At 47.4% G+C, this 17999-nt stretch overlaps 1 protein-coding gene across 1 annotated transcript; it reads left to right on the top strand.

The window, feature by feature from the left end:
* The first annotated feature begins 43 nt into the window (after window positions 1-43).
* FAM78A (family with sequence similarity 78 member A) lies at window positions 44-11785 on the top strand. The gene is made up of 2 exons (XM_034793847.1): window positions 44-1505; window positions 11013-11785. Exons 1-2 carry the CDS (start codon window positions 1183-1185, stop codon window positions 11539-11541), a joined length of 852 nt encoding a protein of 283 aa, XP_034649738.1. The 5' UTR covers window positions 44-1182; the 3' UTR covers window positions 11542-11785.
* Window positions 11786-17999: the final 6214 nt, after the last annotated feature.

The following is a 17999-nucleotide window of genomic DNA, read 5'->3' as shown; positions in this document are numbered from 1 at the left end:
GAAGAGGAGGAGGAGGGGTGGGGTGGGGGGGAAGCTGCGAAGCCACCGCCGGGCTCGTATCCTGCCGGCTTCGCATCCTTCCCCAGCCCAGGTGGCGGGGGAGTGGAGATGTCACGGGCGGCGATTGTTTGCTGCAGGCTGGGTCAGCGTGGCTGATCGTGACCTAGGGGGAGAGCAGCCAGGAAGCAGCCGCCGCCACCAGGAACAGCAGAGAAACTTTGACAAAACTTCTACAGCTCTCAGAGCCGGCTCCTCCCCATCCCACAGCCAGGTGCGGAGCGGAGAGGTGCGAGGACTAAACCCAGGCGAGGTAGCCCCACTCCCCACAGATCGCGAAAAGCCCAGGAGGGAGGCGACCGGGAGTCTGCTGGGCTGCCACCAGTTATGTTTCTGCAGTTGGAACCCACAGGGACTGAGGGAAGAAGGGAGAGCAAAGTTGAAACAGAAATCAGCGAAGTGGTGCAATAGAAAAGCTAAAATATCTCCTTGGGAACTGCTCATTTTATTCATTTCTCCTCCTATTGTATTTCTACAGACAAAGCCCCGGGAATGTGATGCGTGACAAAGACCTGTGATTTATTATTTAAGCTATTACTTAAAAAAAAAAATCAGCAACACCCATCTCTCTGACATCTACAGAAGCCTCCAAAGCAGAGATGTGGCTGATTTAACATTTTCCACCGTTATTTTTTTTTAATTACAGTACTATTTTTCTTTGCAAAGGGAAGTTATGAACAACTGCAAGTCCGGAAGTGAAAATCTACAGGGGCTGTGACAAGAAGTATTTTATTATTTATATAGATGTGTCTATCAGCATTCTGCTTTTTCATCCAAAGAATAAAGGGAAATGCCAGCTTCGCTGATGTTTCATGGTGAACAGATGGCATTCAAAAAGAGGAAGGACTAAATATCTCATCTTTAAAAAAAGGAGATGATTATTTATTGAACGCAAGACTTTTTTTAATCCAAAGAATATATGAATGAAAGATTTCATCTGTCATTAACTGGAGAATAAGAAAAGGCCCCTTTGCTTCTGAAGTGCAGCTAAATCCATAAAAGCAGCAGCGATAATACTGACATTCAAATAAAGACGTTATATGATGAATTTTCTATCCTATGGATATCATTTTTGAGATTACAAACCAGGAAGATCTATATTTGATCTAGCACCCTATCATTTCAATGCCTAATCTTCCCCAGGATTGCTGGAGTGTCCTAGGAATTGCACTGGTGTTGTATGCCATGGGCTGTATTCAGAGTATTAGCTGCAAATCCAAAGTTTTCCGGGAAAGTATTTCAGTGATTGAAGTGAAAGCCTCCATCGATCCTGTTCCCACCAGCATCGATGAGTCGTCCAGCGTGGTTCTGCGATACCGGACCCCTCACTTTCGAGCCTCTGCCCAGGTCTTGGTACCTCCTATCCCCAAGAAAGAGACCTGGATCGTGGGTTGGATTCAAGCATGTAGCCATATGGAGTTTTACAACCACTACGGAGAGCAGGGAATGTAAGTATTTCCAGTGAGGGAGAGCGTGTGTGTGTGTGTTGCAGTAGGGGAAGCAGGACTTGGCTGGTGAAGCACCATTTAACCCATTTGATTTACCTTCTCTAATATTAAAACTGTACACTTCTTTAAAAAAAAGAGATAAGGGCTTGATCTTGCCCCCTTAAGGCATTGGGTGTTTTTCCATTGACGCCCAGGGGAACAAAATCAGGCTCTAAAACAGAAACGCTTGGTTTGGTAGCCATCCAAATGCAATACCATTTATACAGAGAGTGGTCCGAGGGTTCCAGTAACACTGTAAAACCTGAAAGCAGAAGTCACCCCGCCACGAGATTGCGGAGAAGACAAGGGTGTTGCTTTTCATATGATAAGGGAGTCCCTTCCATGCCAGCTCTTCGCTGCTGCCCCCTTTTTAAAAAAGGAAAGGGTGCTTTCTGACAAATCAGAATGCAAACAAATGCCGACACTTGCAGTGCTCTGCTGTTGTAAACAAGTTGGGTTGCTATTCCTGCAATGTGCTATCAGCACGGCTGAGGGCTTGACATGACACCAGCCTTGAATGGAAGGCAGCGTTAGGGGGCTGAATTCTGTTTGCTTTGCTCATTGCAACAGGCTGCCTGCCTGGGTGAGGCAAGCAGGATTTGGCTGCAAGAGTGATGGGTTAACCCTCTACAGCACCCTGGGGCTGCGGTTAAAAATGTACATCCCCATCCACACCATGTAAGAACAGGAAGTGAAAAGACCAGGGGAAAAAACACCACACCTCTCAACCTCCAAATTGTGATGTAAGTGGAAATGCAGCTCCATCTATATATATAAATAACTATTCCACACCCACACCCACACCGAATAGCAAGTGTGTGGCTCATGGGTAAAACTAGTAGAAGACTCATGGTGCAGCGGAAGTGGTTTGCCCAGCCAGCAGTACAAGAGCCTGACGTTGGAACATAGCGTAGGCTGGGGGAGGCAGGTGGCTTGGTGACTGGACGCACTGATGCTGCCCAGTCTCCAGCCGAAGATGGGATGAAAAGGTCAGGCTTAAGCAGCCTTCCTGCTTGCTAATTCAACAAGCACCGCGTAAGGGGAATGCTTGCCTAGCTAGGGGAAAGACAGGCCAACTACAAAATAAAAGGTGGGGAGGAGGGAAGAGAAGGGGGACAGAGGATAGAACCAGAGAGCAGATGAACCTAACATATTGCCTTCCCAAAAGGTCCAACTGCCTCTCTGCTGTACTCCGCCTTCCAGTGCCTCTCCCCTCCAGGAGCACTGCAGGACCCAGAGAGGGCAAGCTTATATACAGTATTTGCCCAGCCTAATGACATGAGTTTGACATTCCAGGCATGAAGTGAATATGTGCCTGACAGGCCCAGCGCCCCGGGGAGCAGATTGCCAAGGAGCAACAGTTCCCACTTTCTGTCCCCATTTCCTTTCTCAGCTCATTGTTGGTGAGGGGGAGCTTTCTGCTTGAGCACATTGGCAACAGCCAAATATTGATAGAGTTAGGTTGGATGGGGAAGGGGGTAAGATTTTACTGATTCTAAAGCACACACAGTGGGCTGAGCCCTGGAAGGTTGGGCTCACTGTCTGCTTTTTAAAATGGGGTTCTGCAGGGTAGGGCCCAGCAACAAGAAATTAGGGCTGGGGGTTTCAAAGCTGAAACAAATTGGGTGCCTAACTCCATAGCCTCATTTGACAATCAGCCTAGATGATCAGGTGCGAAGGAAAACACAAAAATCCACTGGTGTATAAATATAGGTGGGTATTCAGTAAAACAAAACTAACAGGGCAGTTGTCCTATACCCAACTGTCACTCACAGGCGGAGAGCTGGGGCAAGTCACTTTGTCTCCGTGCCTCTGTTTTCCCATCTGTACATTGAGGACAATGATGTTGACTTTCCTTTCTAAAACGCTGTGATAGATGTAGAATAAAAGTTCTGTATAAGAGCTAAGTATTATCAGAGCAGCTGGAAATAAGCTCATATACAGAGGAACAATGAACTATAATTCAGTAAACAATGAAAATTTAGGGATGAAAATATCATTGCATGTGTGCAAAGAGGTGCTTTCCTCTGGGGTCAGCCATATTTAGCTGATTTTGTACATTATGAAAACATGATTAAAAGTTTGTTGGCCTCTCCATGCCTTTTCCTTAGGGAGTTGCCCCCAGACCTACCACATGATAAAGCTATAAAAAGGGCATTTGGGGAGAAAGACCTCTTAATGCCATTGGACTGCAAGAGCTTTTTACCAATGGAAATCTGGTTGAAAGAAGGGGCCAGGTTGTCAGCTGGTGTACATCAGCAGAGTTCCATTGCTGGAGTTTTACAGCAGTGGAGAATTTGGCTCAAGGAACACTCCCTCTTAAATAGGAACTTTTTTAAAAAAATCACTGTTGGAACAGACCATTAAAACAGGCTCTAATAACTCTGAATACAAAAATTAATGTCCAGGCCCTGAATGAAGTCTGATTGCACGGGAAGGATTCAGGTTGAGAATGGGAGCCTCATCTTCGCACCAGGTTTTGAAGCATTTTTGCTTTTGCATTCTGAAGTTGTCACTCAGTCACCTACACACTGCCCATTGCACTGAAGAAGGCAGGCATGGCTGGGGAACGCAGACTGAGCTGTGTGTACCCCTCAGTACTAGATGGAGGAGAGATACAGAGGCAATCTGTCAGACACACGCTTGTTTAAAAGGATGTCTGCAGCTCAGGGATTAGGTGCCAAGTTTGTAGGTTACACACACACACACACACTTTTGAAAAACCTAATGCTAAGAGAAATGTCATTGCTTAAAAACTCACTGAACGCTTCCTTGGCCATGAAGATTCCCCCTGCAGTGTCATGAGCCGAAAGCAAACAGCAGAGCAATAAAGCACAAGGACTACAAAGTGAAACTGCCCGCTGGTCCTATTCTGCTGTCCTTTTGCAAACAACGTGCCCTGGTTATTAGGTTGTATTGAGAGCCCGGTTCTGATACCACTGCTTACCCGGAGTAGCACTTCCATGGAAGTGAATGGAACTATTTGTCTGGCTACTTAACTGGGGTGATCAGAATCAGGCAGTGAAAGCTTTGCTTAAGCACGGAAGGTCAGGTCAGGCCCTACTTAAATTGTAAGCTCTTTGAGGCAGGGACCATCTCTTTGTTCTGTGTTTGTACAGTGCCTAGCACAGTGTGGTTGATGGCTGGGGCTCCTAGGTGCTATCGTAATACAAATAATAATATAAAATTTACGTGAAATGAACCAGGTTAATTTCACTGTCTCCATGGAGTAAAGTGCACGTAGCAGCACAGATGGTGATAAGCAAAACACAGACTGATAAATAAACCAGACTTTTTGAGTCATCTGCCAAGGCTTTTTAAAATAAAATTGTATATAGATTTTTATCTCTACCGTGTCCCTTAAAGTTTTAAAAGAGAGATGCCTTAAAGATTACATCTTCCTGGGCCTACAACAGAAATAGAATTAAACTGATCTCTGCTATAAAAACAAACCTATGTGAAAAATAAACTTCCAAGACCCCAGGAGAAGAAATGTGATTGGAGACTCATCCACTAAAAGAACGGTGACATTTCTGATGCGCAGCAAACCAACTCATTGAGGTTCCGCCAAAGTCTAAAAGTGGTAACAGCTCTGTTACTCTCATGCACGAGAGTCTGTCCCCATTCCACTTTCTTATTCACTTCTCGTTCTTTACCAGGAGCCCTACTGAATGGTTTTGCAGTGCTGAAGTAGGTGAGGTAGAGGGTAAAAGCCAATTTATAAAGGGAGTTGTATTGAACGTGGCGGATCAGGGGTATAAATCCATAGAAATCCAGTTCAGGATTATTCCCGCTTGTTGCTAATGGGCAGTGCTGCCTTGGTCTGTTTCTGTCACCAGCACAGACTTTGTTAGCTTCCATCCTGCAACACCTCTGGTCACAATGAATCATGTGGAAGGATGGGTGGAAAGCCTAGGATGGCTTTGCATTGCCCCCTGATATGGATTCCTTTTGGGCATCTGTGCAAAGCAAAGTCTAGATCTGATGCAAGCGCCCTCCTTTTACTATAAAAACGATATGCAAGGCCATAATGTCCTGTGACTAATTAAGGTCTGACTTCAAGCATTGAGGTCCGAGGATGAGCTAGCACCCGAGTGTTTACTGATGGCACATTATGCCTGTCTGAAAAGGTTAACTTAATGCACCCATGTCATCCTGCTTGCTGCGGAAAGCTGGAGGTCACTTTGCTGTGTCTGCACACAATGCTGCACTTTTAGCCTCATGTTATGCTGCAGGGGAACATCCAGAGAGATTGTATAAGCCAGGTTCCCTCTTTAGGGAATAGAAAGAAACATGCCTGAAAAGGAAATCCGGAGGGTCAGAGCCCAAATTAGGAGGGCTGGAAAATATGGCTTGACAGGCTACAGCCCGGGCACCATTGCTCCATGGAGATGTAGCTGAAAGAGTATTCATGTGTTAGTAAAGGCCCTGCGGTAAGTTAAAGCCGGCCTTTCAGCTACCTAGTTTATGGTGATTCTGGACGACCGAGCAGCAGCGTAAAACACAAACTTGTCAGCATTACAAGCCAGAACCATTGATTTTGGAGCAGCTCAGCCTGAAATCAGATAGCCTTGGGAGTTCACACAGCTTCCCCGGTGTCGAATAATTTACAGTGCAAGTTTCTGGGCCTTCCATGGCACAGTTTTAATCCCAGAGAGATCCGTTTGTAGCAATGGGGCATTCTGCAGCACCTCCTTCTGAACATGTTAAAATGGCCGGTTGGGGAGAATTATTTGACTTCAGATGGACAAGCCACACAATCAAAGGTCATGACCCCTCTTGGCAAGAGATCTTTGATAATAACAGCCGGCAAGGGGCAGGAACTCGAGGTTTTGTGGTTCATGAACTATGCTATTTAGTTTCCCTTTGCTCCAGTAACAGGATGATGACGAAGGCCTACTTCTTCCTCACCCTAACATTTGCGAGTAAATTTGAGGCTTGTTGAAATCCTCAGGATTATTCACACTTGCTAGAATTAGGCATAGAGCCATGGGTATTGTGCAAATTTCCTCCCCAAATCTTTCACCTGCCCTGCAGCATCCACTCCTAATCCACCCACCACCAGCCCGAGTCCGTCTATAAAGTTAAACCAATGCACCTCAGCCATATAGCAACACTCCTTACCGGTCTAATCCAGGGGCCAGCACAGAGCTGCCTACGCCTCTCAGTGCTGACTTGCAACAACCTTTGCAGAGCTGCTCCTGACCAGAGGCTCTAACATAGTGGTTTTGGGATGCAGACAAAAGATCCATCAGGCACTAAGGTGGAACCAATTAACTTGTTTTCACAGTTTCAGTGGCATCCTCAGCCAGAGTTTTTCCACCAGCCTGGGCAAGGGTAGGACAAACCAGCTCAGGATTCAGTTGCAGACCTCAAGTAGCAGGCTGAGTCCCAAACGAGATATCCCAGTGTGGTGCACCCACGTTTGTACAGCCCCTGCGCCCGTGTCTCAGCAGTGGGCACATCCATAATGTATAGGAACGTCTAGGAAATTGTCACGCCTCGTCCCCGGGCCTCAATCAAACAGCATCAGCAACGATTTGAACGGAAAGTAATCCTAAACCATCTGCTGAAAGGGAGAGAAAGGATTCCCATATGGTATTCCAGAGATCACACTTGATGAGACATTGCTGCAAGGGCTAAACCTGTTGCTATAGTACGTGACCTCCTATTCATCTTCCCTCGCGGGGAGGAGTTCACTGAAAAATCCCTGGAGCTTTTCTTTCTCATCCCTTGTTGAGGGGCGTAGGGGAGGAATGACTCCTAGCTGTTTAAGAGACACTCATATAATCAGTCTCCCCTGTGCCCTGGGGTTATGGCTAGAATCCACTCAGAGGGTTTCTTTTTACAGTTTTAGGTCAGAAGTGGCTCTCAGGCAAAGGACTCCCTCTGTCTGTTGGCAATATACTTGGAAGAACAAGAACTGCCGCAGACAGTATGTTAGCCAATAGGTTTGTAGCACATGACAAACCGAATCAGGCTATATACCCCTACAGGTTCTGATAACATCACATGGCACTGAATTTACCAGGCTGAGGGGCAGGATGCCAGGTTTCTGTGGCCTGGACGGTCTGAGGCCAAGATGTTCAGAAGTGACTAGTGATTTTTAGGGGCCGAACTTGAGACACGTTAAAGGGGCCTGATTTCCAGGAAGTGTTGAGCACCTGCACTCTGCAAATCAGGCTCCTTGAAGGTGGGCACCCAAAGTTGCTAGTGACTTTTGAAGATCTTGACCCCAGATCTTAGCGCCCTATGCAGTTTCCTAAAATAATGCTTTGCACTTAATATTTTCCTTTTATGTTGTGTCTTCCATCCTGCAACACCCCGAGCACTGTACAGACGACAGCACTAGACATGCAGCCACCCAGTATACAGTATGCTGCATAACCACAAGTGCAAGGCTTTTAACCAAGGAGACCACGACAAACCTCAGATCGTATAAAATATCCCACAGGATAGTTAGAGACAAACTTCTGCTGCTAACTAGTGAAAGAGAAATCTCATGGGGCTCTCCAAACATTAAACTAATTAGCCTCAGAACAGCTTTGTGAGGTAGCTTGTATTATTCCCAAGTTACAGATTGGAAAACTGAGGCAAGGAGCGGGTCAGTGGCTAGCCCAAAACCACACAGTCAATATTAGATTAGACTGTAGAATCCCCTGCTCCCAGTCCTGTGCTCAAAGCATGTTTCTCTGATTTACTCTAGGGCGGTTTTAAAGGATGGGACATAGGATTTGTACTGAAGTGCAAGAAAATCCCCCCAAAACAGTAATTCTAGCGTGTGATAGCCAGTAGGAATTCAGTGTGCACATGAGAACCAGCATTGCCAGCTCAATTTGTAAAAGCAGGCCTCCAGAATGCATCTTGGCCTTTGGGCTCATGTCAGCATTTGTGGTCACTGGAGTCTGGGGTGTCTACTTTGCAAAAAAAATCAGGCTCTCAGCTGAGCTCAACTACCTCTGGCATCATATTCCTCTTACCCAATAATCAGATTCTCATAATGGGCCTGAAAAATCCAACTGAAAGGGTCAAAACTGCAGCATTTGATGTTAAATGTGCAGGTCGGGCAGGAACATTTTTGTTCATCTTCTCAATAGAAAGCACTAGCCTTTTCGTTGGAGTCCTGTGATTACATTTAAACTTGCAATCAGAAAGACTGACTGCAGCTGCTCTCCCCTCCCCCTCCTGGTTTAGAGGGCATTGAACCTCTTAGCCTTTGCTTTTGTGGTTACCGTGATGGCCTTGGGGCTGGCACTTTTGTCTAACGGTGACAGCAGGTGATGAGGAGTCAGAACTTCTAGGTGCTTTCCCCAGCTCTGCCACTAACATTTATCATTTGTATTTTGGTAGGTAGTGCCTGAGGCTCCAACCAAAATTAGACCCACCTTGTGCTAGGCACCACACAGACAGGAGGCTCTCTGCTCTGAAGAGCTTACAGGCTAAATAGACAAAAGGGAGGGGAAGTGACTTGTCCAAGCTCAGCCATGAGGTCAGCAGTGGAGCGGAGGGAACAGAACCCAAGACTCCTGAGTCCCACTCTAGGGGCCTAGCCACTGGACTGCACTCTCTCTCACTGCTCTAACTTGCTGTGATGTTGGGTCAGGCATTTAGGGCCAGATTCTCAGAAGCGTTGAGCACTCCCAGACCCCACTAATGTCAGTGGGCTCTGCAAGTGCTGAGCAACTTGGAGGGAGGGAGGGGGAAAAAAAAAATCAGACCATTTACCTCTGTGCTTCAACATCTGTAAAATAGATAAAACACAAGGTAGGTGGGAGGGGGGCTACGGTGCTTATTAGCGTTTGGAAAATGCGGTGAGCGCGCTGGATTTAGAAATGCGAAGTAGTATACGCAGACCCTCTATACGTTTGTCAAGCCACAGACTATCTCCCTGCACTCTCCAGCTGCCTAATTAAGAACAATCTGCCCAGCTGTAACGCTCCTCTCCCCCCCCCCGGGGAGGCTGCTCTTTTGTAGCTGAACTGCAAAGTAACAGCCCCGAGAGTCACTGGAACAACCTGCCTCATTATTATTGGGTTGGTTGGGTTTTTAGCTGCACCGTCAAGTCTTGTGCTGTAAGAAAGTTGTCTTAGATTAAAGTGGAGGGACTGGGGAAGGGGTAGAGGGAGAGGCTGGGCCTTATTTAATGTAATTTGTATTAAAGTAGTGTCCAGAGCCCCTGGTCAGGATCAGAACCCCATTGTTCTGGATGCTGTACAAGGCAATCCTTGCCCATGACTAGGGCCCTACCAAATTCACGGCTGTGAAATCTGGTCTGTTGTGTACTTTTACCCCATATTCTACAGATTTCACATGCGAAACCAGCATTTCTCAAACAGGAGGTCCTGACCCAAAAGGGGGTTGCAGGGTTATTGTAGGGGGGTCATGGTATTGCCACCTTTACTTCTTTGCTGCCTTCAGAGCTAGGTGGCCGGAGAGGAGTGGCTGCTGGCCAGGTGCCCAGCTCTGAAGGTAGCACCCTGCCACCAGCAGCGCAGAAGTAAGGGTGGCAATACCAACCCTGCCCCCCCACAACACCCTTTTGGGTCAGGACCCCTACAGTTACAACACTGAAATTTCAGATTTAAATATATGAAATCATGAAATTTATGATTTTTTAAATCGTATGACCGTGAAATTGAGCAAAATGGACCGTGAATTTGGAGGGCCCTACCCATGACTGGTATAGAGCAGGGGCAGATGGAGAGGACAGTAGCTTGTCCAGAACGCTGAACAATGGTGTGTGGTTAGAGACTGAATGAAGATAGGAAGGCCCCTGCTAAACGCAAGTATTTATTTTCAGGACTTAGCGAGTGGCAGGGCCCTCTGAAAGCCATTAGATTGCGGACCTCCTCTCCCCACCACTCAAGGCTGCTCCTCCTGTCACATAGGATTGGAAGTCTGACTGCCAGCTTGGCAGCAGCCCTGGCTAGTTGGGAGATTTGGGTTTGACTCCTCCTCTTACTTAAAACCAGCGGGGGGCCAGGAAACTGGAGGCAGCTTGTTTGTCCTGGAGGCAAGGGAATGAGTAAGAGGCTGGTAAGGAGCAGCACAAGACCGGTTGCAATAAAGGGTTTTTAAGGGACAGGAGAAAAGAGAACTGGGATGGGTCTCATGGCTCTGATCGTGGTATAAAGGGCCCTCTGTAGAAGTTTAGAAACACCAGTATATTTGAGAGCACTCCCAGTAGTTAAGTTGCGACCACACTGGTACCAAGCCTTGAGACTGAATTTCCAATCCTGTTTGATACCAGTGCAGTGGTGCCCCCCACCTCTAGGATTGGGCCTAGGCATTTGCAATGCTGTTTTAACAGAAGGGATGAGCGCTCATCGCAGAGTAACACTGGGAGCACAAATCCCGATGGAGGAAGATACTCAGAGCCGCCCCCGCTCTCAGGCTGTACAATGAAAACCCAGCCCAGTGAGTCCCTGCGCTAATCAGTTTTCCGTGATTCCTTCTTGGTTGTGGCAGGTCGAGTTGGGAGCTCCCGGACCTGCAAGATGGCAAGATACAGGCCATAAGTGACTCGGACGGTGTGAACTACCCCTGGTACGGCAACACCACAGAAACCTGCATGATCGTGGGGCCCACCAGGAAGGAATCCAAGTTCAACATCAGTATGAATGATAACTTCTACCCAAGCGTCACGTGGGCGGTGCCTGTGAGCGAGAGCAATGTGGCAAAACTCACGAGCATCCACCGGGATCAAAGCTTCACCACCTGGTTGGTTGCCACCAACATGGCCACCAGCGAGATGGTGATCCTGCAGACTATCAAGTGGCGTATGAGGCTGGGCATAGAGGTGAATCCCAGCAGACCCTTGGGGCAGCGTGCTACGCTGCGGCAACCCTTTGCTCAAGAGCAGCCCCAGGTCCTTAGCAAGAATGAGCCAATACCACCCAGTGCCCTTGTGAAACCCAATGCCAATGATGCTCAGGTACTCATGTGGAGGCCAAAGGACGGGCCACCACTAGTGGTGATCCCTTCAAAATATCGGTAATAGCAACCTGGCATCCCGGCACCAGAAGGGAAGAAAATAACCCTGCACTTAGATACTTTTAGAATCTAAGCAAAATTGAGATGCACTTTTTATTCATTCAACAGAAATGCAACCATTCTACCTTCTCCCATTGGGACGGATCTCACTGTGCTAAAGCTAAAGAGGAGACCTCACCAGGGTCTGTCTCGTCACTTTGATTCCTAAGCGAGGAATCAGCAAACTAAACTTTATTTCTAGCCCTGTAGCTTTCTTTTCTTCCTGACTTTAGTTATTGTTTGAACTTCAGTCTCATTAGCTCAACCAGATTGTCCAGAACAAAATAAGGTTTTTATCTGGGATTTTATTATGTTTGGTGGGAGGAAAGGGATTTTTTTTTCTCTCCCCAGAATGAAACTCAAGTTCCTGGAGCTAAACGCTGACTATTTATTTATTATTATGGGGTTTTTTAAATGATAAAAGGTTCTGAGTTGCAAACCTAAGTCATGCGGCCTTATGTAGACTTTGCTTTGCATTGCCAAACTTTTGCCTTAAAGCTGTGTTTGAAAGAAAATTTAATCTCACCAAGCAGAATCTCTTTTCTACAGGATTTTAGGGAGGGTCAGGGGAAGCGTTCTGGAGCAAGGGATAGATTGTCAGTGTATCAAGGGATGAGGAGGAAGGAATGAGAATGGAAGAAACCAGATTAAAAAGAAAACCTTCCTGGTTTTAAACATGGAACAAGAAAGCATGGAAATAAACCCAGCTCAAAACCAGTTGTTTTGCTGTATGAGCAGAAACGGGACTAGTATTGCACCCAGTTGCAATGCAAGTAACAAGTTTGTTAGAGAACCATCTTTGGACAAGAGCTGGCAGGCCCCTCACTGCTCGATAGAAGGGGTCGTCACAGCCTTGCATTGCTTCAACTTTCTGAGCTGAGCTTGAGAATACGGAACAATCCAGACAGTGGTGGGAACAACTGGAGATGTGGTACTCAAAAAGAAACACAAATCAGGGGAGTCAGTTCCATCTTGCTTGTCCTGAGGAGATGACTTTCTCCTTCCAAACTAGCCAACTATTATTTCCCCCGAGGGCATCGTGAGTGGTGGGTCACACACAAGCTGTAATATATGTGGGGTCAAATTCTGCCATTGGTTACTCCCACGTAACCCCAATGAATTCATAACAGGTGGGGTGAGAGGAGCAAGGTACAGCAGGACCCATCTAAAATCACTGGGGCTGCATGGGTGTAAATGAGGGCAGCTGTTGTCCACTGGAGTCTCTGACTCAGGAAGAATTATACCCGTGAAAATAACATGCACCCTTCCTATTAACAGTGAAAACAAAAAAGTCTCCTCTTACTATAGCTTTAGCGCTCACCTGGGCTGATGGAGAACCAGCCTCATGGTCCCACCGGATTCAGATGGCTTTCAGTGATAAGGGTTGTAGGTGAAGACACAGCTGCAGAGATATGGTGGAAGCATACATGTGTAAGCAGGTGACCCCTAATAAGGTGAAAATAATGCAAAATCTGCATCCTGCGGGGAGGATGCTGCGGGAAGTCATGTCTGTTTGGAACATAAGTCAGGGCCCTAAGAAATCATTTGGTGGATCTCCTGGGTGGCCTCAGAGACACCACCAGTATTTCTCCAAAGACAGGAAGCATGAAAAGGAGGCAGCTCAACTGAGACATGTGTGGCTGAGGGGAGTTTAGAAATGGAGGAACTTGTATGGTGGAGGCAGCGTGAGCTGGAGAACAGGGCAGGGGCTGGGAGGAGGAGACCTACCTTCTGTTTTCAGCTGCTGTTGTATGGCCTCAGGCAAGTTTCTTCACCGCTCCACTGCACCTGTAAAATGGGGATAGTGACACTTCCCCTTACCGAGGAATTGCTTAGGGACTAAGAGTGCGCACATGTTCTCTACCTGGCTGGTCCCTCCCTGCTCAGCTGGTCTCACCAGGACTCCCCAAGACTCCCATCTGGATCTGCCATTTCCCACGCTATGCTCCAAGCAGCTCTGTCTCTCCCCCACACTCATCGGCGAGCTGCTAGCATTGCAGCCAGCCTCCATGCACGCTCTTTAAAGAGTTCTCCAGCAAGACAGCCTTACGATATACCAGGACCCTCCCTACGTTGTGTCCAACCCCTTTATTTTGGCAGCATGCTCAAATGCCACCCTCCTGCCCAGGGACCAGAAGCCTCAGTGCCTGCTTCCAAGCCCCAGCATCCCATATGACAGCACCTATAGTCATCCTCCACACCACCAGAGTCAGAGTTGATCTAGAGGAGGAGGAGGAGGAGATCTAGAGAGGATGATGAATCATGCTTGAGAGACCTCGTGGTGTGCACGGCGACTGCCTCCATCATTCTTAAGTTCCCCTTTCTTAGGTCTAATCAGCTCCCAGCTACAGCTTGACTTGTACAGACCCTTGAGACTTATCCAGATCCTCTCCCAGGCAATACCACGCCCTAGCAAATCACCGACTACGGCAAAACCTCCTCCTGCTGTGTCCGGACTGGTGAGAGTTGGGATGGGCCCAAGTGGTGAAGCTTGCATTCATTTCTCAGCAGCCCCAAAGTTTAGTGTGCGCGCGTTAGGGGAGGGAGGGGAAGGTGTTCTTCAGGCCTGGCATTATTTAGAGCCCGTTTCTGAAGTGCTGAGTATTTGCAGCTCCTTTTGACTTCAGTACAGGTTGGGTTCTCAGCACCTCTGGAACAAAAAAAAATCAGAACCCACTGTCTTAACTAGCTCTATGAAGGAGTGTTCTGAGGAAAGATTTCTTCTCCTGCTCATCCGAAATCACATTCAGGGAATCCTCAGGTCATATTTCATTTAGCGTGGCATTGGGCTTAGTCTCTGGGTACATTAAACAAGCCAGATTCCTACTACCTATCTTGCTGGGTTGGATACACCCCTGCAATTTGACATTAACCTCCTTGCTAAGACTCTCCTGCTGCACTGAGTAGACCTGGCTGGGCAGTAAATGTGAGAATGAAGGTTCATGTCAGGGGTCAGTTTTGCAAGGCCTTTAACTCCCACTCCATCCCAAGAATGCCTCTCCCCTTTCCTTGTTGGAAACATCCCTCCCGCCTCCCTTTGTGCTGTCAGACGCTAGTGTAGAAAAAGGACACGGCCTTTTTAAGACTTCACGCTTTGGGATTAAATAAATGATGTTTTTCCAATGCTGCTTCATTACAAAAACTGCTGAGGACAGATTGAGCCAACACAAAAGGGGTGGCGGCTGGAAATGAAAAGTGCTATGCACACCACTATTTATATGGCTGGTTAATAACTCAATAGCCATATATTTAGAATTGCTGCGCATAGCACTTAGCCTCTCCTTTGGTACTTGAATCTTCAGGGCACCAGCTCATGCTGCACTGAGTGGCTGCAATCAGCAGAGGTAAATACAGCTGAGCTATCTCTCTATTAGGGTGCTCTGGAGCCAAGCAATTGCTGGGGTTGTACGAGGGACGTGTCCTGAAGGAAGTGCAGAGCTAAAGCTGGGTATTGCTGGAAACATGAGCTATTGGACCTCTGGGTACAGATCTAGTGTGCAACGTGAGTGTGGTAGCTCAGGTGATCCCATCTTACTCCTCTCCTGATGGGCAGTTCTCTACAGCCCCAAACCACTGCATGAGCTGAAATGTGCCAGTCTCTGCTCAGGAAGGACTGGGTCAGTCTCTGCTGCAGATCAGGAGAGAGAGGATGGGCAGAGCTGCGGAGGGATCGGGATGGAAACAGCAAGGGGTCCCTCATGTTAACTTCCATCTCCCGCACCTTGAAAGGAGGCAGGATTTCATTTGTGCTAGTGAACAAGAACCCCACGTGAGCGATGGCTCATGGATTCCATTCCTGGCTTCCATTATGCTTGTATGCACCAGCTAGCATGGCAAGCAGCGGAGAGCCTGCAGTGAGCTCAGAGAAAGGCAGTTGGATTAGGATGGTGCTTTGGCGGGGGGAGAGAAGGGTTACCTTAGACCCCGTAGCAGAGGTTCCTCTCTAGCATTCTGCTCACATTCATGCCGCAGCAATATGAACCGTCCTTGGGGTCTGGCAGAGATACTGTGAAAACATAACGAAGATGTACCAAGTCTGGACACTTAACAGAAATGTAAAAATAAAACCCTGCTTTTATAATGGAGAGAAATAAAGTGGAATTTTCAAACAAATCTGCCGGAGTGGTTGGGGGCGGGGTTTGGATATTTTTTAAGGTAAAGATTACATGGTGTTTGCATTCATGCTCAGATCTCTATATTAAACAAACACTCTGCTTGCAGCGTATGTGCTGTTTGTGTGTGCATTTCCACAATGTGTGGAGGTACTGCTTAAAAATACAGGGGAGCTTTCCACCCTCCGGGCTGATATGTGCCCTGCGATAAAACTGCGAGGCTAACCTAGCCTGGAGCACCCATCAGGGTAGACACCAGGTGAGCTTCTGCACAATTTGGTTACCTGATGTGGTTTTCACACTCGCTCGGCAAGTGGCTTGCCAAACTTTTTATCTGCCTAGACACCGCATCTTGAGAGACCCATCTCTTTTCCCAGGCTCCTACCCTCACTTGCTCCATACTGAGCACTGCCAAGCACTAGCGGCAGGTGAGCAGGGCAACTGCTCTGGGTACCAACTTGCAGGGGTTACTCTGCAGCTGTGCTGATTGGCTGGATTTGGTTTTGGGTTTTTTTGGCATGGCACTTCGATGCAGGAGGGCGGTGGCTGAAAAATGCCTAGGGCCACTTCTGCAAGCAGAGCTTTGTAGACCTTTGCGGGACTTCAGGATATAATTTTAGAACCACTGGTCTATAGGAATAACTTCAACTGCCCCCCTTCCATCTGTCTCCAGAATTCCCCCCTCCCCCTCCTCTTGCCATTGTTAGGATTCACGTCACTTTTCAAGAAGAACGGCAGCACCTAATCCAACAGGAAAGTGTCCAAGGAGAAGGTAGGACCTGGGCTTTAGGCCAACAGCTCCAGGCTAATAGATTAATCAATAGGACCTCTCGTGGCATTGCCTAGATCTCAACTGCAACTTCCTCTTGACATTCAGCTAGCCACACTGTGGGTCCCCCCCCCAGGAAATACATCTTTGCATCTAGTTTTGGATCGTCACTTTCCCTTTTGCAGAACCACTGCTGTCTGACCACTCACTGCTGTCAAAGGTGCGAGGTCAGGCAGGGACTTCTCAGCAAGGAGTCTGAGAAAGGACCAACCTGTTCTATGCAAGAGGTGCCACCCTTCAGTGCTGGCTATTTCCTGGCAGATCAAGGACACCTGCTCTTGTGCAGACTGTCTTTCTGTAACTGCAGCAGAGCAGTTCGGTGGCTTGCCCAGCACATGCCCATGAAAAAGGGCACAAAGGGACTGCTTCTGCTGTGTAGATGTGGGTGCACATGTGCTCCTTATTTTATCCACCAGTTAGGCCTGATTTCCAAGATACCAATTTTGGTTGCTTGATTTCTGTTCCGCTTGTTTACCAGTCATAATCGTAACAGTCCTTGGGTGGTATCAGTTGATCCTTTCTGTTTAAATTAATTCAGTCTGTCTGTCTCCTCACAGCTTTCCTTAATCAGTGTTATAGAGAGTTCATTGTGACCATTCATGAACCTCTGCCCACTTTTCAGCAATTGAGCTTATGACTATGGTAAATTTGTATAGTGCATTACCACATCAACCCCCTTCTGTGCCCTACCCACAGAGGATGAGAGTCTATTAAGGCCCACAGCTACCAAGCCTGACTCTTTAGCTCAAACTGGAGAGACCCCTGCCATTAGGTCTAGAGTTACCTAGTGCTAACCCCCAAATCCCCATGGCATCCTAAAAAATGGGTACCAATGACATAGGGAAGGGTAGGAGAGACGTCCTGGAGGCCAAATTTAGGCTGCTAGGAAAGAGACTGAAATCCAAGACCTCTATGGTAGCACTCTCAGAAATGCTTCCAGTTCCATGCACAGGGCCAGGTAGGCAGGCAGAACTTCAGAGTCTCAATGCGTGGATGAGACGATGGTGTAGAGAGGACGGGTTTAGATTTATTAGGAACTGGGGAAGCCTATGCAGGAAGGATGAGCTCCACCTAAACCAAAGTGGATCCAGACTGCTGGCACTTAACATTAAAAAAGGTTGCAGAACAGTTTTTAAACTAAGAGAGGGGGAAAGCCAGTTGCTGCAGAGGAGCACGTGGATCGGACAGAGACTTCTCTTAGAGGAGAGTCTATTGATAGAGACTCTCTAGGTTTTAGTCAGGAGCAGAGGAGGGAAGAGGATAAAGTATGGGCCAGACGAGATGAAAAACATTCACATAAAAAAGAATCTGACACATCAGAAAAGGGCAGACAAACAGTGACAAGTTTTTAAAGTGCTTGTACACAAATGCTAGAAATCTAAATAATAAGATGGGTGAACTAGAGTGCCTCATGTTAAAGGAGGATATTGATATAATAGGCATCACAGAAACCTGGTGGAGTGGGGACAATCAATAAGACAC

Source organism: Trachemys scripta, chromosome 17 (genome assembly GCF_013100865.1).
Source record: "Trachemys scripta elegans isolate TJP31775 chromosome 17, CAS_Tse_1.0, whole genome shotgun sequence".
NCBI lineage: Eukaryota > Metazoa > Chordata > Testudines > Emydidae > Trachemys > Trachemys scripta.
The sequence above is the reverse complement of the archived record's forward strand: the minus strand, read 5'-3'. Positions and strand labels throughout refer to the sequence as shown.